Source organism: Branchiostoma floridae, chromosome 13, assembly GCF_000003815.2.
Source record: "Branchiostoma floridae strain S238N-H82 chromosome 13, Bfl_VNyyK, whole genome shotgun sequence".
Lineage (NCBI taxonomy): Eukaryota > Metazoa > Chordata > Leptocardii > Amphioxiformes > Branchiostomatidae > Branchiostoma > Branchiostoma floridae.
In genome coordinates this window covers 5267735-5292460 of record NC_049991.1, presented here as the reverse complement: position 1 = coordinate 5292460, position 24726 = coordinate 5267735, and the positions used below count along the sequence as shown (strand labels likewise).

The 24726-nt window shown below is 40.0% G+C and overlaps 3 protein-coding genes across 4 annotated transcripts in view; 1 reads left to right on the top strand and 2 right to left on the bottom strand.

The window, feature by feature from the left end:
• Window positions 1-2775, bottom strand: part of LOC118429131 (aconitate hydratase, mitochondrial-like) — a gene marked incomplete in the record, with an annotated part of 14217 nt that extends 11442 nt beyond the window's left edge. The window contains 4 exon segments of the mRNA XM_035839536.1: window positions 167-233; window positions 490-569; window positions 1014-1082; window positions 2647-2775. Of these exon segments, the coding sequence (XP_035695429.1) occupies window positions 167-233; window positions 490-569; window positions 1014-1082; window positions 2647-2679 (249 nt within the window).
• Window positions 2776-2952: 177 nt separating this feature from the next.
• LOC118429624 (mitochondrial cardiolipin hydrolase-like) lies at window positions 2953-7034 on the top strand. Its single transcript, XM_035840171.1, has 4 exons — window positions 2953-3224; window positions 4642-4769; window positions 5237-5397; window positions 6287-7034. The coding sequence occupies exons 1-4, from the start codon at window positions 3090-3092 to the stop codon at window positions 6571-6573; spliced, it is 711 nt and encodes a 236-aa protein (XP_035696064.1). The 5' UTR covers window positions 2953-3089; the 3' UTR covers window positions 6574-7034.
• Window positions 7035-13978: 6944 nt separating this feature from the next.
• The window catches only part of LOC118428919 (tripeptidyl-peptidase 1-like), a 12018-nt gene continuing 1270 nt past the window's right edge, over window positions 13979-24726 (bottom strand). The window contains exons 2-13 of one of the 2 annotated variants that reach the window (XM_035839212.1): window positions 23951-24125; window positions 23232-23371; window positions 22214-22364; window positions 21437-21558; window positions 19430-19596; window positions 18957-19152; window positions 18451-18639; window positions 17707-17779; window positions 16676-16796; window positions 16396-16554; window positions 15776-15901; window positions 13979-15212 (exon numbers count right to left, since the gene is read on the bottom strand). In XM_035839212.1, the coding sequence (XP_035695105.1) occupies window positions 15081-15212; window positions 15776-15901; window positions 16396-16554; window positions 16676-16796; window positions 17707-17779; window positions 18451-18639; window positions 18957-19152; window positions 19430-19596; window positions 21437-21558; window positions 22214-22364; window positions 23232-23371; window positions 23951-24051 (1677 nt within the window). In that variant the 5' untranslated portion in view covers window positions 24052-24125 and the 3' untranslated portion in view covers window positions 13979-15080. The remainder of the gene's footprint in view (window positions 15213-15775; window positions 15902-16395; window positions 16555-16675; window positions 16797-17706; window positions 17780-18450; window positions 18640-18956; window positions 19153-19429; window positions 19597-21436; window positions 21559-22213; window positions 22365-23231; window positions 23372-23950; window positions 24126-24726) is intronic. The other variant, XM_035839211.1, reaches the window with a different exon arrangement.

Sequence of the window (24726 nt, the reverse complement as noted above, 5' to 3'; positions counted from 1 at the left end):
ATCTTCTCTTGGACTGAAGTAGCATGGGCACAGTTTACATGTCAATTTGGTATTTTTCCGGGGGGTACTTTTATTCCAGGGGGTACTTTTATTAGATTTTGAAAATTTGTCCGGGGGGTACTTTTATTCCAGGGGGTACCTCTATTTGAGAGGTGAGAGTACAGACCTGCTTGACTGGATCGTCAAGATGTCCATACACAATCTTCTCAGCCAGGGTCATGGGGGCATCAAGTCTGCAAGGTAAATAGGATTTAAAAAGAGGCAAACAGAAAAGCTTAGAGGGTTAGTACTACATGTATCTCTGTATGCAACAATGAATTAGTTACCACAAAACTGAAACAACCATTTCTTAGGAATATCTACTTGTATATTGTGAAAAGCAAAAAGCTAATTTAATAATAGTTTCTCTGTAAAAATTCATGGCTATTTAATTCCTTTGCGATGAAGCTGAATGATATCTCATTTGAAATAGAATAAACTGAAACATACCTCTTTCTGACGATGTTGATTTTCTTGTCCAGCGTTTCATATTCGATGAATCTGTCTGGCTCAAAGCGGCTCATAGCCGCCTGGAAAGAGAAGCACCAAGGTATCTCATTAAGACATGTTCGTAGGTAAAGTTGTGTAGTTTCTAACACAAATTGTTGACCAACCAACTCCAGTCTTTGTCAAGGATTGACTCATTGAGCAATCCAACGCTTCTGTGATGTCATGATATGATGTAGTTAAAACATATCACTCAGTGAAAAGTGGAATTTTAGTTAATTTCAAGTTAAAATGGGGCATTCTAAGGATTCCTGATGGGCAAAACTACTGTCACTGACTCAGAATCAGACAGGTCACAGTTGAATTATGTGGCCACATGTGACCTAGTACATTCCCTGTTCAATCAGAATGTTATGCTTGCCAGAGAATCTACTCCACAGAGTTGGGTGCATGGTCAGGGCATGGCAGCACGGTATCCCTGACAAGTTGTTTCCCTCTTAAAGTTTAACAAAAGCCCTATATCTTACCTTTTGTGCCAGGGCACTGCTGGAGTGGAAGAACCGCGCATAGTTGGCATGTTCTGCCAGGCGTTTGGCCTGTAGTGGAGACAAAAACAATCACGGTTAATCATTGACATTCCTACCCTAGATACAAACAATGCATAATTAGAATATATTATTTTACTTACATTTCACAGGTACTTTCTTCATTCCAATAAACATTTCTAATATTTTTTTATAAAAAAACAAACAACAACAAAACTTTGAACCTTCTCTTTGCTGCCTAATACCATAAAATTAAAGGTTAAAGCCTAGGTAAAGGTCTTTGCTTTCCTTTCTGAGAGTCAGACCATTGGGGCAGGGGTAATGTTATCCACTGTGTCTATGGTGTGGTATTGGGAGGTGGACCCCTAGTATATGTTTGAACCTTTATTTCTTCATGACAAGCTCAAATCAGCCTGCAGGTTGTTTTGCATGGAGGCCATGAGGGAATTTAGGGTCAGATAAAATATAACACAGATTAAATTGCATCTTATCCATCAACGTATATCATAATTTTTTTATTATCATGTAATTCATAACCAATACAAATTTGGTGCAAAATCATTAAATAGCTTTGTTATCGGCTGTAGGTAAAAAGGTAATAGTAATTTCTAACAGAAAACGGTGCATCACTTCTTTCAAACTTTCAAAAGTAATATCACTCTTTCCCGTAACCTTTGAAAGTTTGATAATGATACGACTATATTTGGTCATTACTCAAACAGGCTTCTTCCATATGGAGTCAACATCACTGGGATATGAATAAAATCTTGAGTAAACAATGCTGATATGGATTATGTTTACTTAAGATAAACCATATTCATATGCTTAAAGGACGTTGAATATGACCTCATGATGATTCATGATTTCGCAATTTTTCTAGGTACATGTATTATGTTGCAACTCAGGTATGTTGCAACAATAAATAAATCATGTGAAGCTGGGGGCTTGAATAAAATTCAAATTCATCTGGAATAACAAATTACTTTCACTAGGATTGCAGTGAGAAGAATAAAAAAAATATTTTAGGTATAGTAAGTTATGAATAAACAGTTATGACCATAAAATGTAAAATATGTTGTCAAAATAATTATGGCTCCTTACTAGTAGGGTAAGAAACTATTGACAGGAACCTTTAGTGTAATAATAACAGCAGCACGAAAAATTAAGCTGATATTATCCCTAACTATTTTACTTTTATTTTCTAAAAAAATATTCTAACGTTTTTCAACGTGGTGCGCTAATACTCTTTTTTTGAACGCAAATTCGTAATCATAAATCGGACACTCAAGTTTGTAGTCAAATATTTCCGTTAGAACACTTAAATCTGCAAAAAGACACTTAGCCCCGTTTTCGATCTGATTGACACAGACATATTGTGAGAGGCTATAGTTAATGATATTTGATATTAAAGCATAAAGTCCAAACTTTTCGTGTGAAAGTGTCCTCACATCAGTGAACCAAGGTCATAAGCCATCGCCGAAATTACGGGCTATTTTCTACCGCTGTGGACAAAATCTAGAAACCAATACCAAGACAACAGATAGAAAACTTACAAAAGTGTACTCGTAACTACATATCAAGGATAAATATTGAAATTCTGAGGTAAAAACCTCACCTGTCTGGAGCCAAGTCGAAAGATGTACGCCATTTCGCTTCTTACAAAGATGGACGACAAAAATCGACTTCCCACAATTCCCTTGTGGTCAAAGGTCACAATAATGGTCGATTTTACTTTTTGTAGGGATGATTAATATAAGCAAAATTATTGTAAGAGACTACATCAACTATCATAATATTAAAGGATAATATTAACATACAGATAACAGTTTTCTAATAGCTACAAATAGTTTTAAAGAATGATTAGAAATTTAATCTGCAAAATATTATTGTTTGCCATTAGAAATACCCCCTAAATTCATACATTTTGACGTACCCTGATTGGTGAAATTTAAAGGAAATGGCGGCAAGTCAGTAGGACCTGTGAAACTTGTACATTTTTTATTGCAATACGTTCTTTTTAGAAGGTCTCGGTGCCTTTGTACCCACAATTTTGTTACCATGGGGTACATGAAGTTGTTCGGCATTGCCTTAGCTGCTAGTTTCGCAGTAGACTTGTTGTATCTATTTGTTTTCCGGCGGCGGAAGAGAGTGACTTCTGGAGAGAAGGCGCAGAAGGGACACGTGATACACAAGGCAGGTCACAGTTGTCGTCTGCAAAATTCCATAGATTTAAACCCCTCCTTCCTTTCTTTCTGTCCTTTTCTTAGTTTTCTTTCCGACTTTTCTTTCTTTCTTTTTCTTACTCCCTTCCTTCCTTCTTTCTTTCCTTGTGATTTTTCTTCCCTTTCTTTCTATGTTCTATTTTTCCTGTCACTTTTTGACCTTTAATTTTTCTTCCATCTTTCTTTATCCTGCTTTCTGTCTGCCATTCCGTTTTTATTTCGTTCTTTTCCATCTTTCCTTTTTCTGTCTCCTTTCTGTCTTTCCTTCAGTCATTCTTTTTATCTTCCTTCCCTCCTTTCTTGTTTCCTTCCTTCAAAACACTGTGCAGTGTTGTTTGCAGAATGCAAAGGTACAGTGTATATAAAAATCCATGTACAGTCAAACCTGTATATAGCGGCCACCTTTGCATAGCGGCCACCTGCCCATAGTGGCCACTTTTTCTCGGTCCCTTGAATTCGTAATGATTAAGAAATAGGCTTAGCGGCCACCTGTCTAACGCGGCCACGGCCACACGATTTCCGGTCCCGCAGGTACAAAAACACTGCCGATTACGGCCACGCGGACCGCTGATCTATGTTTCGGCACGCGTTCGGCCATATACAGCGGCCGTATCGTGACCCTACGCCGGATTTAAAACCTTTGACTTATTTTCAAAACAAAACTTCGTAAACTGGCGCTACCCATACCCGCTGACAAACGAGGTCATGATAAGATCAATAGACGACACCACTATTACGGACGTAAATTGTGTTAAAGTTACGTTCTAATACACTATCGCTTAGGTTAATTTACATCACAAAAACTTTCTAAATAAATTGTTACAAAGACAAAATGATATGAACTTCAGACTATGGTGGATTTTATTCTTACATTTATGAAGAGATAAGTCTAAAATGACGAGACTTCTCTTGTGAGTACCACATTAGCATAATGGGCGAATCTGACGTGTGAACGCGAGCGGGAAAACACGGACGGCGAAGTATCAAAGGATACAAGACGAAAGATCAAAGAAATATGACGATACCGGTCTCTTCAGACAATATCAACTGTAGAACATTTAAAACTTTTGTTTTCTTAATATATATAGTGTAAAAATCATTGTAGTACACGTACAGTACTGTATTATGTGAATAAAGATCAGTGGGTACTAAAACCATGTGTAACTTATTCCTTGTGGTCAATTAATTAGCATATTCTCTATAGTGGCCACCTCTCTATAGTGGCCAATTTTGACCAGTCCCTTGAGTGGCCGCTATAGACAGGTTTGACTGTATCTCAATGAAAACTTGCAAAATTTCCTTAAATGCCTGCTCATTGCAAAATCTAAAGCACTGCTGTACTGCGAATAACATTGACCCTTCCCACGGGTTTCTTCACACAATCACAGGTGCTGTTTTTCCCAGATGCGCAGGTGTCCTGTCCCAGACAGTCGCAGCCAGGTGGCTGTAAGATGCGCAGATGCAAGTTTACACATGACACCACTTCTCTCAGTCAGCTAAAACAGTACTTATGCAGGTCTGTGCCTTTACTCTTGTTGTCTAGTTTGAAGTGTTGAAAAAAGACTCTGCAAGTCGCTGCAAGGCTACTCTCTAAGCAGAGCTCTTTTTAAGCGTTTTTTAGTTTCTTTTTTGTACATTTCTTTATGTCTCTGTGTTTGGTTGCGAGACATCAACAAAAATGGAAAGCCTGATAAAAGTGCTTAAAAAAGACAAAAAAAAACAGCCGGAGCCAAACCTCTGCTTGGAAAGTACTGCATTTAGCAAATTTACTGTAAAGCTTGAAATGTTTGTTGAGTAGTTTTATCTCAGCAGTTACCTCTCCAGAGAGGTCCAGTGGCATCCCCCCTGACTTTTTTAAAATTCATAACTCCCAGAAACTCAAAGAAAAAATTTTGCTCAATATTTAGAAAATTATACTTGATAATACATTCTGTTTATTAAACTTCTGTTCTTTCCTAACACCACGATACTTGTTTTTAACAGTGCCAAGAAGACATTAGACTTGTGTGTGTACACGATATCGTGTCTTGACTTGGCCAGAACTGTGGTGGACCTGCATCACAAGGGAGTGATAGTTAGGGTCCTCACAGACAAGGAGCAGATGGAACAAACAGGCAGTCAAGTATGGTACTTCAGGAGCGAAGGTCAGTATATAAAGACTTAGAAACTGGTACTAGTTAAGTAGTTGTAGACATACATACATACCCACTCAGCTTTCATATTAGCTCTGAAAAGAAAAAGTCATGCTTCCATGATTGAGGTGTTAAAAAATTAACTAATTCGTAAAGTGGAACTCATTTTTTTTCCTTGCAAATTTAGTTTCAGGATGTATAATCAAATCAGTATGGCCTTAGGCCTATGAAAAACAAATGTGTTCAGTTACCCGTCCGACCCTAGCAAACACTTGCCAACCCTAGGCTTATTTGTAGATTGAATCATTTTCCTACATGTTCTCATTTCTGTTGAAATAGAAAATTGTGATTGTATTAATGAAAATTATGATGTTGAAAATACCGATGTCCATATGCATTCAGTTTTACAACATTTAGAGAGAGTATTTGTTGGGTCACTTCCAGCAAAATCTTTAAAAAAACGGAAAGAAAAACAAAAGTCAGACCCTGATTCTTTTAGGACTGTAACTGGAAACACAACATGTTTTCTTCCTAGGCCATATATACATACTAGTATGTAGCCACCATATGATAGTATAATGAGTATACAAAAGTGTAGGCCAAGCTGTTGAACTTTATACAATATTGTGCAATCAACATGGCAGTCCCTAACAGGAGTGAACTGCAAATTTTTACATAATTTCTGCCTTGTACTGCATGGCAAGGATTTAAAATACAAACAACAAAAACTTTAAAAGTTGACATCAACAATTAAATTAAAAAGAATGTTCAAAGAGCTTTACATTAACATGGATATCAATATAGTTCTTGGGATGAATGAGTTCTTGTGTCTGTTAGTTTTGCTTAGGAGGCTTGAGTCCCACACGATGTCTGTCTCACTTATGTTTGTACCATGTCCCAGGCATCCAAGTCCGCCATGACAACACTCCATACTTTATGCACCACAAGTTTGCCATAGTGGACAACTCACTCCTCATCAATGGGTCATTCAACTGGACACGCCAGGCCATCACGGGCAACTCGGAAAACCTCCTGGTCACCAATAGCCGTCGGATCGTACGGCCGTACATTGGAGAGTTCCAGAGGCTGTGGGATACGTACGAGCCGGGACTGTTGAAGAAAAGAAGGGAGGAGTCTGAGAAGTTTCTTAAAGATTTGAAGGCTTCAGAAACTAGCAATGGGGTTTAAGAACAAAACATTTTTAACACTTCATCTAAGGTATTATTTGTAGAAGTCATATAATTGCAGTTTTCCAAGATTAAGAGAGCTTTTTCCATGCCACACAAAGTTATCGAGTACATGTAGTTGTTTCGGTATTGGTGTCGACTTTTAAAAGAATAGGTAGAAGTTTTCTGAAATGTACTTGGAGTGAATGCTTCATATTTTAACAGCACAATGTTTAAGCCATGGTAGTTTATAAAAAAACAACTTTATGATTAGTGTCTTAGATTGTACTGTTTAAGCCATATTAGTATATGTTTGTTTGGACCTTTTTTTTTTTTTATTCATGAAAGCTCAAATCGGCCTGCAGGCTTAGAATACTTAAAATCTCTCAGCTTTCGTATATCTTTACCACCACTGTAATATTACAATGTATATATAAGCCATGTTGTTTCACTGTTACTTCCCAAAACCTCTAAGCAAAATGCTTTAACCCTATTCAGACCGGGCTTTTTTGGTCATCCCTGGACCGGGGGGGGGGCTTTTGAGGCCCTCCACTTTGAAGTCTTATAACTCTAAAACGACATGCCGTAGGGCTACTGAATTTTCAGTACATGATATAGACATAATATCTGACAAGCATTGGACGTTTGACGTTACGTTGACGTAAGATGACGTAATTATGATGTCATCAATTTGATTATATTGGCCGGACCCATGAAAAAAGGGTATTCTCAGAAAACTTCAAGTTATTCTATAGAAATGTAACAACAAGTGCAGATAACAGAATAATAATGTTTATTACAACTTGCGTTGCCAATAGCAACATCAATGACGTCGAAATGACGTCATAAAATGACGTCATGCACATCTAAAATACCAGTTGGGCTCCGCCATATTATATCCACCACCTTGAATTTTTAAAAATACTTTTTTTGCAACAAATAATCACAAAGAGCAATGGAAATAGACTCTATTCATTTATTTAGATGGTTTTTGATTAAAAAATACCAGGTAGTTACAAATTTTAAGGGATAATTAGCTTGTTATTCTTGATCTGGCCATACGGTCCGCCATCTTGGATTTTGGGCTGATGACGTCATCAAATTAGCATAATTTATGCATATATAATTATGAAAGATATGCTAGATAATATAAGATTTTATTTATGTAACAAAATAGCAGTAAAATAGCAAATAAATGTGAAAAATACATTGTTAGAACCAAAAATAGTGATTTTTGGCAAAACAGCCTGTCAACAAACGGTTGCCATGGCAACACGAAAAAATGGAAAATTTGTCAAACTTCGTAAAATTGTTGCCAACAATATTTTAGGAAAACTCAACAAATTTGGTGGCTCTAGCGTAAGCCGTTCTGGCGTTATAGGACATCGAAAATGGCGCGGGCCTCAAAAGCCCCCCCCCCCCCGGTCTGAATAGGGTTAAGTAGCTTATGTCACAAAGGTAATGTTAGTATGTTTGATTTATGTTAGTTACCTGACCTTCAGTGACTAGCATCTGTTTAAAGACTTCTGTGATGTTTATTGTTAATCTACTAGTAATCAAAAACTTACACAAAAGCAACAGACAGTATATGTATTTACCTCATGTAAAACAAACTTTATTTTTGTATTTTACTCGTATTAACATAATTTTTCCCCACAATATTTAGAAGTAATAAACCACTTGTATGTCTACTTCTTATACTTTGATTGCTTTGTGGTTGGACTTACTGGTACTTTTAGACAATACTTACTAATGATAAGGTTGTATGTTATAGGCTTGTTTTCCTGCAAAAATGCTTTCTTGTTTTCTGATGTTGAAGTATGTGTACTTGTTTTTCTGGAGACTAACACAGCAGACAACTCAATATTCATCATCTGTAGTTATGGTTACACTATTAGTATATACCAGTAAACATTAGCGCAAAAGTTGTTAAATACAATGCATTTCTAATGAGGTTGTCTCTTGCAATCAAGTTTCGGCAAGCACAGGCAAATTTGCTATGATAAAAAGGTCTCAACGTTGGTTCCCAGCCACCCCCCCCCCCCCAATCGGTCCGACCCATCAAAATGACATGATAAGACAATGGACAATGTAGTAGAAAGTAACGCTTTGTGCTGACTCAGGTCTATTAAAAAGTTATTTTGGGTCATTTGCTATTAAAGCTTCAGTTAGATGTTCGTGTTATCTTAAAGACCGTGATGTGAGAAGACTTAACCTCCTTGGTAGATTCTGATAAGACTGATTGTAGAAATTGGACAAATAGAGTCACCAGGGGAGTCAGTCGGCCAGAACAATCATTTCCTCACTCCGTACATTGTTAAACGTTGGTCGCATTAGCTGTTCTCTAGCCGGCTGTACTTCTCTGGCCAGCATACCTGTACATGGTATATTTGTTCCATCTCTATGGTTTTCCGAGCGACCTATAGATGGAGTCTGGTAGAGCCTAAGAAGATACAGCTCTACGGGGTGTACGTACAAATGTACTATATGTCCTGAGTAGGTTGGGGGTGCCATGCGATGATGATGAGTCTGTTCAACTTCAAGAATTCGAAGGTACCGGTTTTATCAAAACTTTGGTCGGTTTAGTTCATGCTCCGTCAATGCCGTATACACTGTTGAAGCCATGGAAATGTTGTCCGTCTGTGTTGTTGGCGTCCGTTCTGTTATACCCGCTTCCCTCGGATGCGCTGAGCAAGCTGGATGTCCCTCACCAAGCTGGTGCGGATGAGCAGCTCCGTAGACCTCTGGTAGCGGCGGATCTCTCTCAGGGCCACCGGTCCGGGCCTGTAGCGGCGTCCTGACGCCTTGACGCCGCCGTTGACGGTCTTGTTTACGACGTACACGTCGGACTTGCGGGCGGTGTGCTTCATGCGAGCCATGTTGGGCCGAAGTCGTCTCAGTTCCGGTATACCGAAAAAGAAAGTAGTCTGTGGACACCGCATGGAGCGAATTTATATAGCATTCAATACTTGGGTGTGAATTAGAATGAACATGCCGCGTATGATTGGTTCGCATGCAAAGACCCACGATGTGATTGGCCATCGTATTTACTTTTTATTAGAAGACAATCTCTTTGAGTTGTAAAAATCAATCGGTGAAACTCTTTGTCGGCATGGCAAGCTTATTTTAGCACTTATCAGACAATTACAACTACTTAGTAACTTGGATTTGAATTCCATGAATGATATCCGTACCAAAGTAGCAAACCGCCAAAGTGAAACGTTTGTTTGCCCTAGATACGACATATCCTCTGCATGCCAAAAGAGTTTTTCCCAATTCAATGGACTTAGTGTGACTCGTTGTTTCGTTTCTCTGTATTCAAAACAGCATTTCCGTCAATTTCAGTTAACGCTGCCGGGATGGAATTACATGCAAGTGGCTTTCTGATTTCAGTGTCAACTTTGCCAAAAGACATAGGCCAAGAGGCAAAAAATGACACAATTTTTTGCCCGTCTAAAAACGAAAACGACGCGCTATGGCGCGCCGCAGTGTTGCAACTCCGGGAGGCTTTTCTCATCATTACTTTTTGTACTGCACCAACTACACCAAATATCGTGCCTCTCTCATAAGCAATTTAGGGGGAAAAATTGTAGGATTTGTCACAAACTCCATGATAAAATACTATTCAAAACACGACGATTTTTGGTACGTGGGTTGGGGGTGGTGGCCTGACACTCAGGTGTGATTTTGGGCCTCCTGGCACTTGAACTTGACATTGCAGGTGGCATTTTTTGTGTTTTTTGGGCACTTTTGACGCTGTGTGTCCGGAACGATACGCGGGATTGCAACGATTTTTGGTGCATGGGTGGTAGGTTGTTGCCTGTTGCCTAGGATTGACTTTGGGTCTTGTCGCGTTTGAACTTGACGCGGCAGGTCGAATTTTGTGTCCGGGAGGGGGTTTTCCGGAGTTATATCTTCTGAACGGTTTGTGCGGGCGCGATGATATTTGGCACATGTGTCGGCGGTCGCTGAATAACTCTCAATTTTGATTTTGGCGCCCTTGGTGCTTGAACTTGACATTCCAGGTTACCTTTTGTGCGGACACGAGGCGTGCGCTGTATCTCCGGAACGCAATGTGCCATTGTGTTGTTTTTTGGTACATGAATTGTTGGTGGTGTCCTGGTGGTCAGGTTTGATTTTGGGCCTCCTAGTGCTTGAACTTGATACTGTATAGGTTGATCCTGTTTTCGTGTGGTTGGGGCATCCCCCTAATACCTGCTTGGTTGTGAAAACAGGTGACCGTCATCTGGTTGGCAGGGGCCTACATGTAGGTCACCTTCAATGTATTGGGTTATTTTGTATCCCCTGTTTGTGCCAGATGCTGCTGCTGCCAGATGATGCTTCAGCTCCTGCCAGATAATATATCGGTGTTGTATTGGTTACCTTTGCCAAAATGGCTAAGGTTATGTTTTGGGCTTGTGGGTCTGTGTGTCTGTGCGTTGACAGCATAACTCAAGAAGCCTTGGATGGATAGGGGGGTATGGGTAGGGGTCGGGAAATTGAAGGTCAAGTTCGATAATGGGTCCCCTAGCGGCTTGCTAAGGTACTGCAGCAGAACCTCAATCTTTTATATTATATATATATTATATATAAGATATGCTTTGGTTGTGATTTTTTAGTGGTAGATAGCCATTGGGGCAGAGAGTAAGTGCTGTAAGTTTGGACCCCCTAGCGGCTTCTTTAGAACTGCAGTCGCCGATTTCCTTTCAAAATTTGGACGAGAATAACTCGAGAATGTGTTGATGAATCGTCATGATTTTTGGTATGTAGATAGCCCAAGTAACAATGTACATAATGGAATACTAATTATGCAAATCAGCAGCTAATTTGCATAATTAATGAGGAAAGTTTATAAATCCACTTCATTTCATGATAGGACTTTCAAACTTGTCACATATATACAGGAGAAAGAGAGAAATATCAAGGCAAATTAATTATGCACATGACGGCTTCATTTGCATAATTAATGAGAAAATATAAACGTGTTGACGGATTGTCATGATTTTTGGTATGTAGATAGCCAAAGGGAAGACTTACATGATGGAATTCTAATTATGCAAATCGACAGCTAATTTACATAAGTAATGAGGAAAGTTTGTAAATCCACAGTATTCCTTTATAGGACTTTCAAACTTATCACATTTGTAGCTGAGAAAGAAAGAAAGAAATATCAATACATATCAATCATGCAGATGATAACCTCATTTGCATAATTAATGGCAAAATATGAACATGTTGACGGATCGTCATTATTTTAGTATGTAGATAGCCTAAGTAAAAACTTACATAATGATATACTAAGTATGCAAATTAACACCTGATTTGCATAATTAATGAGGAAAGTTGATAAATCCACTGCATTCCGTGATAGGACTCAAATTTGTCACATATGTAACTGAGAAATCGTCGGAGGAGCAACAGAGGGCTACCAGCCTTCAAGCTCCTGACTGCAGGCCACGGAGTCTCTGCAGTTCAGGTACATTCAGGTAAATTCAAGTAAATTCAGACACAGACACAATCAACACCATACCCACCCACCTTAACAACAAACCTCATAGCACACAACATATCAACATTATCCAAAACAATACATGCAGGCCTGAGGTCTACGAACTCTTGTTCTTCTGTTTGTTTTACATTTGTATGTATGTGTTATGTGCAATGCGATGACAATTAGAAAAAAAATAGGCTTTGGGGATATTATGAATAAATCAACCACAAACTGAAATGTGCAAGTTCGCTAAAAGACTGTCACATCACGTTTGTAAATTTGAGTAGGTTTTATCTAGGTCACAGTAAGTAAATTGCATGGACGGCATCAGCACCATCATTAATTTTGGCCTGATTTCAGAAAAAAATTCTTCTTTTGAGATTTTCAACATGATGAAAAATTATCAAAATGGGCAAATGTGTTGTTAGATACTTGTAGAAGTGACACTAGCGAGGTAACCATGGCTGTAGTCGAAGTGAAACCAGTTGGATAGTTGTGAATGTGGCACCAGTGTGGAAGCCATGAGTGTAGTTGCCAAGTTGCAATGGTAAGTACTACCAGTCTACCACACTAGTATCACTTCTACTACACCAGTGCACGTGCAGCTTACAATACATAAATATAGAATACAACACGGTATATTCCGTATCACCCAAGGTATCAGCGCGAACAAATTTGGTGCCCTCGAACAAAAAAGTATTGCGACAGCAATGTTCCAACGTCCGAATCAGGTATTCGAATTGCCAACCATCCCGCTCGAAACAGTTCGATTTATTCGAATGGAGCCTGTGTGATACGCCTTTCAAACCTGTGCGATACGGAAGCGTACGGCCCGGTCCGGAACACCCGTATCGAACGTTTTCGCGTCACAGGTATGACATAAATATAGAATACAACACGGTGTATTCTGTATCACCGAGGTACCAGCCCGACCGCGGGTCGGATCGCCCGAAGGACGGAGGGTTATCCGACCCGCGGGAGGGCTGGGACCGAGGGTGATGCGGAATACACCGTGTTGTATTTCATTTGTCATACCCACCTGAGAAAACCCATGTTTTGATGCAAAATGCGCCAGTAGTTGTACAAATTTGGTGTTCTGGAACAAAAAGTGTTACAACGTCCGAATCAGGTATTCGAATTGCCAACAGGCCCGCTCGAAACAGTTCGATTTATTCGAATGGAGCCTGTGTGATACGCCTTTCGAACCTGTGCGATAGGGAAACGTACGGCCTGGTCCAGAACACCCGTATCGAACGTTTTCGCCTTACAGGTATGACATAAATATAGAATACAACACGGTGTATTCCGTATCACCCGAGGTACCAGCCCGACCGCGGGTCAGATCGCCCGAAGGACGGAAGGTTATCCGACCCGCGGGAGGGCTGGGACTGAGGGTGATGCGGAATACACCGTGTTGTATTTCATTTATGTCATACCCACCTGAGAAAACCCATGTTTTGATGCAAAATGCGCCAGTAGTTGAACAAATTTGGTGTTCTCGAACAAAAAGTGTTACAACAGCAATGTTCCAACGTCTGAATCAGGTATTCAAATTGTCAACCGTGCCCGTTCGAAATGGTTCGATTTATTCGAATGGAGCCCGTATGATACAACTTCGAGCCTGTGTGATACGGAAAGTTATCACATGGTCCGGAATACCCGTATCGAACGTTTCCGAGTCACAGGTATGACATAAATATATTTATATGCCAATGGTTACATGTCCAAGTGGAGGTCATTTTGCAAGTCCCATTTCTACAGGGATGTCCGTGTCAAGTTATTAATTTGATAGTGAATGTTTGACAGTGAGCATACTGGCCAGAAAAGTACCTCCTCCCCTCTAGCCTGACATACATAAGACTTACCAAATGCACCATTCATGCAACAGAATTATATACTTATTATAGATAAGCTTTAAGAAATAAAAATTCAGTCATTGTGATATCTCCATAGAAACATGCGCTGTCCTTTTATTTCCGTGTTGAAAGATACGGATACAAGGACCTCTTGATTGGCATCTTTGACTTCTAGAAATCAAAGTTAATAATGTCAAAAAAAGCAGCATACTTTAATTTGTCAACGGTCTTCCAGATACATTAGCATCGCCATTATGCAACCCCGTAATCCTAAAAGATATTCCCATAAGTAGCCTTCTTTGGGCAGGCGACCTTGTACTCATTTCACAAACAGGAATGGGTTTGAAAAAAATTGTCTGAAACTTGACTTGACTTAACACTTACATGACTGTGTATATCTTATCTTAACATGTTATAGAAAGTCCAACTAATATGTAATTGATATTGTTTGACACAAGGCTGTCTGACGTTAAAAGTGTAAGCAAAATCTTTTCTTTTCACTATTACCTATAATGCAAATTGAGTCTCAAATTCACACATGGCTTTGAAAATTACTTTGAGCTATGTTAGATTTGATAGTTTTTTCAGTCGTCAAAACACACCTGAAACGTTGGTGTATTTCAAGAAACTGTGCTCATACCACATTTACAATACATGATACTGACAAAATTAACACTCATAATTGTTCATGTTGCAAAGGGGTCTAAATTCTTTTTCAAGGACATGATTATACAAAATATAGCAGCACACTGATCACAGGAATTCTTTTTGCTCTTTTTCAGATCTTCTGAAAGTACAGGTTGCCATAACAGACTCCTAAATGTTTAACAAAAGTTGTTACACTTTACATCTAACATCAACTCTCCCCATTTCTTTGTGTACCATAAGACCACTACAGTGAATGGTAAGGTATTCTAATGTCTTGAACTGTGACCTGGCTATCTGACATATGCATGTTACAGATGATGTATCTATTCTCTTAGTTTTGATTAATCATCTTATTCAAAACATGGTGGCCTTTGGGTTGAAGTTATCTAATATATGACTGTGTGTAATATACATCACAAACTGCCATCCAAGAATTGTTTTCTTCTGAGCCATGAAAGAAAATGTCAGAACTAACCATGACCAAAACGTTTGTCTTATTACACATATTGTTATATTTCAAGTGTAACGGTTTGTTTAGACCAGTTTCTTCATCAGGGTGAAGTTGGGGGTGCCCCACCCAGTGACAGGGTCCCAGCCTTCCGTGGGGCAGAACCCCTGGAGGTTGGTCAGGTCGTCCAGACAACCCAGGTTACAACCCACGGTCACCTGTCAATAAAAAAAAACAACTTCAACATCGTCAACGTCATTATTGTATACCAACCTTAGGTAATCAAAGACCTTTTTAAAATGATTTTTTTTCTGTTATTCCAATAAGGCCACAGCAAGTAAATTTTATGGATGACATCCGCGCACTCATTAATTTTCGCCTGATTTCAGAAAAAAAAACAAGATATCTTTTCTTTTTTGGAGATGGTCAACATGACGAAAAATTACCAAAATGAGCAAAAATATGTTGTGTTGTAGCCTAAGGATTACTTGTAAAAGTTACACTTGTTAGGTACCCAAGACTGCAGTTGTAGAAGTTAAACTAGTTGGATAGTTATAAAAGTGGCATAAGTAGAAGCCATAAGTGTAGTTAGCAGCTTTGTTAGTGATACCAGTCTACCACACTAGTGTCAATACGGGGCCTATTTTGGAAATGTAGCCATCTTGTTTTTTTTACCCATCTTGTTTTTTTTCGCCCTATTGCACTATTTTTGCAGTCTGCAGAGGATGTCATCCATAAAATTTACTTGCTGTGGCCTAAAGGCAAATTACAAAGTACTCACATCATATAGATATTCCCATCCAGACTTGTACAGTAAAGGGTTGAAGAATCCCAGAGCAGGCTTCCCTTGCTGGAACCTCAGGTCATTTATCAGGGACAGAATCCCAGCAAACACTGGAGTAGCAGCCTGAGTATGGTTGAGAAAATATTAGGACAAACAACATTACCAAACATTGACACAACAGGCTACACTATAAATCCAGAAGAGCAGTCTGAATCTAGAAATCTGTGAACATTGATTGATGATGTCTTCAAGTATGATGTAACACAAGGTATAGCTATCAATTAGACGTTTACAGGGACATGGGCAGAATTCTGAGAATGTCAGCGCAGCCAGAAGTCTTGAGAATTCTGTAAATGCCAGACAGAAATTGGGCGAATTGTATAATTTATTACATATTAGGTTTAAAGATGTTCCTCTATAGTAATTTACATTAGGGAAATTCAAAACTTACAGAATCTCGAAAAGAAAATTAAACTTACAGAAGTTCCAAAAGAAAACCTACAGAAGTTCCAAAAGAAAACCTACAGAATTTCCAAAAGAAACCTTACAAAATTTCCAATCTAAAGCCTACAGAATTTCCAAAAGAAACATTACAAAATTTCCAAAAGAAAACTTACAGAGGTTCCAGAGATAAAGGGGGTGGGTATCAGGTCCATGACGACCCAGTAGTTGTCGGACAGGGCAGCGACGTCCGGGTACGCTCGGCCTGTCGCGTTGTAATATGATTTCGGCGGTAACTTGGTGCTCTTGTTCAGGTAACTCTCCACTGCACTCGTCTGTGATGAGTTGAACAGTCAAGAAAATCCCTATCATAAGTTTAAAATGATTCATAATCTATGTAATTATTCCTGGCTGCAAGTAACTATGGATGAATATAAAATAGCTAAGAACTCTTACCTGGTAGTCTGGCATGTCAAAGATGTTACTGAACCCTCCCCCACTGATGTAGTCTGCATCCTCGTCTCCAACCTCATATGGTGAGTGAAACATGGTTCCTCCAACTGTGGTCACATATGGGCTGGAAAAACAAGACACTTTAGACAGGGTTTACTTTGGTTTGATTTTTGCACTGGAGATAAAATAGCTTTGATTTTTTGGGAGTTCAGCAAAATAGAACAAAATGAATCTCTGTGTTTGCCTGTCCCTGAAGCTGACTGAATGTTCCTGTCCCTGATGCTGACTGTGTTTCCCTGTCTCCGGTGCTGACTGTGTTTCCCTGTCCCTGGTGCTGACTGTGTTTCCCTGTCCCTGGTACTGACTGTGTTTCTCTGTCCCTGGTGCCGACTGTGTTTCCCTGTCCCTGGTGCTGACTGTGTTTCCCTGTCCCTGGTGCTGACTGTATTTCCCTGTCCCTGGTGCTGACTGTGTTTCCCTGTCCCTGGTGCTGACTGTGTTTCCCTGTCCCTGGTGCTGACTGTGTTTCCCTGTCCCTGGTGCTGACTGTGTTTCCCTGTCCCTGGTGCTGACTGTGTTTCCCTGTCCCTGGTGCTGACTGTGTTTCCCTGTCCCTAGTGCTGACTGTGTTTCCCTGTCCCTGGTGCTGACTGTGTTTCCCTGTCCCTGGTGCTGACAATGTTTCCCTGTCCCTGGTGCTGACTGTGTTTCCCTGTCCCTGGTGCTGACTGTGTTTCCCTGTCCCTGGTACTGACTGTGTTTCCTTGTCCCTGGTGCTGATTGTGTTTCCCTGTCCCTGATGCTTGCTTTGTTTCCCTGTCCCTGATCCTGACAGGGTTTACCCACAATTCCTGGTGATGTGCATTTGTACTCAAATGGTGAATGATATCGTTCTGCAAAAGTTTAAAAGTTTACAGCAATGTCTGCATATCAAACTTAATGTCCTTTTAAGTCATTTTAAACTTAAAGTTAATCATAGAATATTTCTAATTAAGCTAAAATGAATAATTCCAATGAAAAAGATTCTGTCTTACCTTGATGCAGGAAAGCTGGGCCTGAAGACATTAGTGTCTTTTGAGACTTCTCTGCACCCTGCACCACTGTCCCCTGTATTCAACACAAGCTTCAGGTTTTAGCAAATGACAAGTAAACATCTAATATATGTGCTAATCTTTATCAATGGCATTTCGTCACAGGCAAGTGCAGTTACTGAGGTTAAGGAAAAACATTACATTAAAGCTTTGAGTGTATCTGATTCAGATATATCTGCATAATTTCATAAATTGACACAAATTCAGAAACTACAGACTATAAGAGTGGGTAATTTTGCAATGTTATGTACTAGTTTACAATAACAGTAACAGAAAATTTAGCAAAGAGGAAATATGTGTATCCAAAATGATTAGAAATCAGCAACATAATTTGAAAGCAGTGGAAATGTATACATCAGTTAACAGCAAACCCAATACACTCCAAAATTCCTGTAACACAAGTGGTTCACCTTTATCCATTGTTATTAAAAACAAGATATCTAGGGATATCAAGTCAATGGAGTACACTGATTTGATTATCGATGACAGTGACTGTGTATTTTTCTGCCCATCTATAACTAAGAACTGGCATTATCATTATTATCATAAGTTAATGGACCATAGTTTTGCAATATTTTCAAAATATTTGACTTTAAAACCACCATCCCTTGACTTGATATGATCCCTATAAAACAAAACAACAGATAAAGGTTACCCCACAGATAAAGGTGAACTACCATAACCCACCAGAAGCAAACAGAATGGTGAGTCCCCTGGTGCCAGCCTTCATGAACTCTGTGTTGATCCTTTGCATGTAGTCTGTAGACAGGGAGTCCTCATCATCCCCATAGCTCACACTGTGGACCCAGGGTACTGATGTCATGTTACTGATGCCTGTCAGCCACACCAGGAACGGTTCCTGGGACTCATGTCGACCTGTGGTACACAGTACAGTTACATGTTACATGTTACATACAGTCTGCAGACAGGGTGAAGTGCACATCCATGAGGAATGCATGCCACCTTGCTGAATGGATGTGAACTGGAACTACATGAACACTGCATGTACTGGCTTATAAACGGGTACTAGACATAACACATACTGACCTGCAGTACTGCAATACCATGATGTTGATATTTTGGCATCACTGCTCATAATGTACTACACATCCATAAGGAATGCATGTCACCTTGTAGAATGAATATGAACTGCAGCTAGGAGTACATTGCAGGAAGTAGCTGATAATACTGACCTGCAGTACTCCAGAACCATGTTGATATGTTGGCACCACTGCTCATGATGTACTGCACATCCAGGCTGGCCTCCAACCCGGCACCCCCGCTGTCGGGACCTACCACCTTGTCAGTCTTTGTCAGGTGGGGGAAGCCTCCCCCCCACAGGCGCATGAACTCTTCCAGATCGGTGGCATGGTAGAACTGCTCAAGAAACTGTGAAAATGAATATGAAATTTGAAAATCATTTGAGTCAAATACATACTATATACTTGAATGTATGTGTCAAAAGCATCAAATGGTGAGATAGAGAGGTCAACTTCTGGCTAGATGTTGTGCCCTTCAGAAAAAAACTTAACAGAACATTTCTCACCTAGGTCTACAAATGTGTAATTGACTACCATAAGGTATGGATGCCACCTAGCAGAAATTGAGGAAAACTGCAGCAACATGTATATTGCATTTTAATAAAAGACAGTGGATTGGTACTCACCTGGGCTACAGCTTGGGCATTCTTGGGATCAGAGCCCACGTCAGTCTCCGATAAGTTGTACCTTCCCCGGATGATGCTTGGATACACCCCCAGGTGGAAGTTTGGTTGGTAAATCTTCTCTTTCACCTGAAGTCTGAACCCTGAGGGGAACCTGTGGACTCCACCAACTGGTAGGGGGTGTGGGGGTGGAAAGGATGGTTGCAATTTAAAGCCATTTTTACATTATTATTAGCCTAAATTGAAAGCTATACTAAGTCTGATCGAATGAATCCACAATAACACAATGTTTTTCATTGTGTAAATCATACAAAAAGGTATCTATCTTCATTCAAATTATTTATACAACTAAATGTATCAACAAAGCTGTTTTTAACACAACAACCAATGGAAGGGCACCTATTCTAAGGGACAGTGATGACTGCTGTTGTTTGAAATGAATACTTGTCATTTCTTTTCTTCTTAAGTTAAGAAGTATTTTTTTGAAGTGCTTCAATGCAATGGTTTCCCGTAGCAAACCATCAGTCCTGGAATGCCACTGTCAGTGGCTGGACAGGCACTGACAGTGGCATTTCAGACGTAAATCAGCAGAAGAGCTCCACTGGCAGGCCTGAAATACGTCTGGCAAGTACAAATCGGGCTCTGCACTGATCTGGGACTGTCTTGACAGGCCTGAAAGCGCTCTGAACTGATCAGGACTGTCTTGACAGGCCTGAAAATACGACTGTCGATGACAGTCCCACCACTGTCAGCCATGGCCAATCACAGTCTTGTATTAATTAGGCATCTAGCGAATCAGGTATCAGCTCCTTAATTGCTTGCTGGAAATTTTGAATTTTACAGTTAGGTTTTTGAGGAAATTAATGGATAGCAGGGATATTTACACTGTATCCAGGCCTCCATCTCCCAGACTTTTCAGCTTGGAAAGGAGATTAATTGCCATAACTATTGTTTGGAAGTACTGTGGATGTGGGGGAAAGTGTACATCATGTTTCTGAGGTAAGATATTAGTGACAAATGGCCACATTTTGAATTTTGACAATTGTTGGGAGGGGGGCAATTTGGCAGACTGTGCTATAGACTGGGTACTGGGTGCCTTAAACAAATAGGTACAGAATTAACCACAATCATGTACATTTGTGTACAGTCAGTTGTTGTCTTGTTCTTTAAGAGACTTATTTGGTTGTGGTTTCGGAAATTCATATTACATAAGCATTTTAAAATTGTCAAATCAATGACAGAGGAGGTATTGACGATGCCCCATTCTTGTCTATAAATGTTTCTGCTTCTGTTACTTTTTGAAGCATTCTGCAGTTGCATAAATTTCTGTACTCTATGTAGATAGAGCCTAGTTAGCCAAAATCTTTCTATTGTTCAGTTTTTGTATAATTTTTACCTCCGAAATCTAGTACATGAGCAGAAGTGTTTTGTTATGTAAGAGCATATCTACGACTGTCAGCCTCTGGGAATCCACGACTGTCAGTCATGATTCAACGACTGTTTTACGACTGTCCTACGACTGTCAGCCACTGAGAATCTATGACTGTCAGTCATGATTTAACGACTGTTTCTACGACTGAAAATTTGCATATTTTGTGAATAATTAGAGGCTGATACAGTCACTGACAGCCCCTGATCAGAGGCAAAACAGTGCTGTCTGACAGTCACTAACAGTGCCATTAATATTCCAGGACTTAGTTTGTTAAGGGTTCGCCGCATCTACAATGGCACGTTTGATTAATTTCTTTTCTTAAAACATTCCTCTTCCATTTTTTGCATATGATGAAACTAATACCTAAGACAATTTGGTCCATCTTGACAGACAAAAACAGGTTGTAAAGGATCACTATAAAGGAATGTCCATAAAATGAAATGATAGATATTTGTACAAGATGATGGGAAAAAATTATTTTTGCCAATGAGAATAGGGATGAGGAGAAAAATAGTCATATACATACACACACACACACACAAACAGGTAGAGATATGGCCCTAAAGTTATTTTCTTACCAAAGTCCAGATGGTCCTTGAGGTGTCTGGGTACGAGGTATTTTACCTCAGACCTGATGACTGTTTGCTTCCCATCAGTGTACCTGTGGAACTTCACTCCTCCCAGCAGCCTCTCTGCTTTCCTACAGACAATTTGAAAAGACATGTTTAAATTAAAAGCAAATAGGACAATTTTTTTAAAAGAATAACCATGGTAAAACTGTGTGCATTGCTAGCTGAAGGCAATTCAATCTCCACAACTGGATAAAAATCAGATATTTATCATATAACACTTTTCTGACAATCTTATTCCAGTGATGGATATCACTTGAAACGTCTGGAAGCAAATATCCAATTTTCATCTAGTTGTATAGATGGAATTGCCTTCAAAAAGAAGTTCAAATATTATGTACTTGACTGTCTAACCTTCATAAATGTGTACATTGTTGTCTTTGTTTCCCATTACCAGGGCTCGAAATACCACCTACATATGCAGGTTAGTGCAGGTAAAATTGGAGCTGTGCAGGAATTTCTGCTGTCTACCTGCATCTAACCTACACTGGTCCATGTACTGGGTTTTATACATAAATGTCATATTATGTACATGTAGGTATATGTGGATTGTTATTAGCTTCATTGGCTGTTACCACCTATAAAGTACAAAAGAAGAATAGCAATTCTTCAACAATTTTAGTACGATCTAAGGCATACTCTTTCAAATTCAGAGTGGTGCAGGTAAAATTTGTCTGGTGCAGGTAATTTTTAATGTTACCTGCACCAGTGCACCTTTTTTTTTACCTTGCTGGCATAGAACACTCCACAAAGTCCCTGGTGAGGACAGTGGTACAGTCCGTGACCCCTGACCCCCTCAGCCACCTCCCCACCATCTCCACAGTCTCCTTGGATGGCTCCACCAGGGAAGTGATGTCTTCTAGACTCAGGTACTTGCCTGGTAACAAGAGATGTCAACGTCAAGCAAACAGAAGATGAAGTCAAACCATAGGTCATCTTAATCTCCAAGCAGATCTTGCATGACATAAGAATCATAAGCAGGGGAAGGAGTTTAGTCGGCAGAGGAGTAAATTGCCTCTGCACTCCTTCCCCAACTTTAATGATACATTGTACTATCTCATACCATACAAGATCTGCTTGGAGATTAAGGTCATCTAAGGTCAGGGTAAAAGACCAACCTAACCTAGGCTGCAGTCGCACTACTCGGTTAAACATAGTGAACTAGACCTTCAGATCAGGGCAACCGCGGCGCTGCTGCAGGGCAAAATGAAAACCCTTTAAATTTAATCTGATTGTTAAATATCCTGGAGTGCCCTGCACAGAAAAGTACATTAAAGGAGGAGTGGTCCAATTATCTCTGTCATTCTTATGATTATAAGAAAGACATTGTCAAATCTTTAATGATTCCACTGGGTACTGTAAGAGTGCTGCATTAAAGAAAGAGTTGTACTAAATGCTGCATTACAAAGCCTGTGTTACACAATATCTTACTATCAAGGGCTGATCGGACTCTCCTCAAACACTGGGTCTCCATATATCTAATGTCCTATCCTACTAAAGCCTCAGGTAATCATTGTCAACTGAGTGAAGTGAGAAAATTTGTGTTAAGTGTGGCTTTCCCATAAGGGCCCAGCATTAGTGGCATGTCAGGGGATTTGAACTCAAGACCCTTTGTTCTGGGCCAAACATTCAGCCATTATGTCAACATGACACCACAGATTTGGTGCCAATATAAAGGCCACTAGTACTTTGACAGGGATCTAAGACATAGAAACTTTAAGACACTTTGAGACTACAGACAGACCATATCTCTCATCCTCTGGGTCTGACCCCCTCCAGAACAGCTTCTCCAGTTTGTCCAGGTTTTGCTGCTTCAGGGCAAAGGTCAGCAAAACACTTTCACTCTCTCCAACCCGCTCAATCCGCCTCCAGCCATCAGGAACTCTGGAAAGTAAAAAAAAATGAAAGACAAACAACATTCCTCAAAATCTGCCTTATTGTAATCACTCAAACGCCCTTCCAAAGCTCAGTTCAACAGTTGAAACTCAAGGGAAACACTGAAGAAAAAATACCCAGCATAAGAGGAGATATCTCCTGCGTGTATCCTCCCTTTTTTCCTAGTTAGAGGGTTCCTAATGTCTGCTTTGGAGGATATATAGCCTTAGCACCTTGACAATACGCTAAGTACATCCCTTTATACCACAACAGCGTTATGGCTGTAATTTTCCTGCATTCCGCTAGGGGACGCAGTGACATGATTGTGAAAGGCTTGCCATTTGTGGGAGTATGAATGGGGGGGGATCTCGGTAACCTGACGTGATAGCCAGGCCAGCTAGATAGGCCAGGGACACAGCCCGGCCTTTTCATCAAACCCGGTGAATCAATCAGTGTCTAGCCTTGTGCTCTGGTCTGGCAGTAAGCTTTTCCATTGCCCAAAATGATTGACAATATGCTGATTAGGTCAGTGACCACTCCCTCTCTGAACCAATGGCAGCCAGCCTTGTAAATTAATCAGTATCCAACCTTGTGCTCTGGTCTGGCTCCAAGTGCACCCCGTTGAAAGGCTGCGACAGGACGGCGGAGAATCCCGCGAAAACGACACACACTCCCACGGCGGCGAGCATGGCTCTCGGTCCCGTGTGCAGAGGCCTCAGGATCCAGTGGTGAAGAATTCCGAGCCTGTCTGTTTAATAGACAACTTGGGCATAGAATGGAAATAGCAAGCGTTAGTCGACCAGCAACAGCCATTGTTATAAAAGCAATTAATATTATGCTTTATGTGCATTCTATAACCAGCTCAGCCAGATTTATACATATGCAGGCTGGCAGCCAAAAAAAAAAAAAAATACAGCCCACCCCCCAAAATTATAAAGTTTTCCATTTCTGACATGCTGAATACAATTTAGTGGAAAAACACTGTTCTGAACATATCTGGAACCATTTTTAGATTAAGAGGATTACATTAAGAGCGAGGCTATTGACACACCCAGTGTGTCAATAGCCTAACAGGCTATTGACACACTGAGTGTGTCGATAGCCTGTTTAGGCTATTGGCACACTCAGTGTGGCGATAGCCTGTTTAGGCTATTGACACACCCAGTGATAGAAACCACTAAAATGAGGAAATCTTACGATTATATTTGACAATCAACACTCTGAAAAATACAAATGGCATCCTGTGTCCATTATCAACCCAAAATACGATCTTTTTCACGTGTTTACGGCACAATTTTAAACATCGGAATCTGCTATCATATAGGGTGCTAGTTTTACTGTCACCGCATGTGATCATGGCAGCC

Bases quoted from the DNA above. Each gene is read 5' to 3' on its own strand.
- LOC118429624 (XM_035840171.1), top strand. From the start codon at position 3,090: ATGGGGTACATGAAGTTGTTCGGCATTGCCTTAGCTGCTAGTTTCGCA. The intron at 3,225-4,641 runs GCAGGTCACAGT...ACACAATCACAG, and splicing joins AGGGACACGTGATACACAAG to GTGCTGTTTTTCCCAGATGC. The intron at 5,398-6,286 runs GTCAGTATATAA...ACCATGTCCCAG, and splicing joins ATGGTACTTCAGGAGCGAAG to GCATCCAAGTCCGCCATGAC.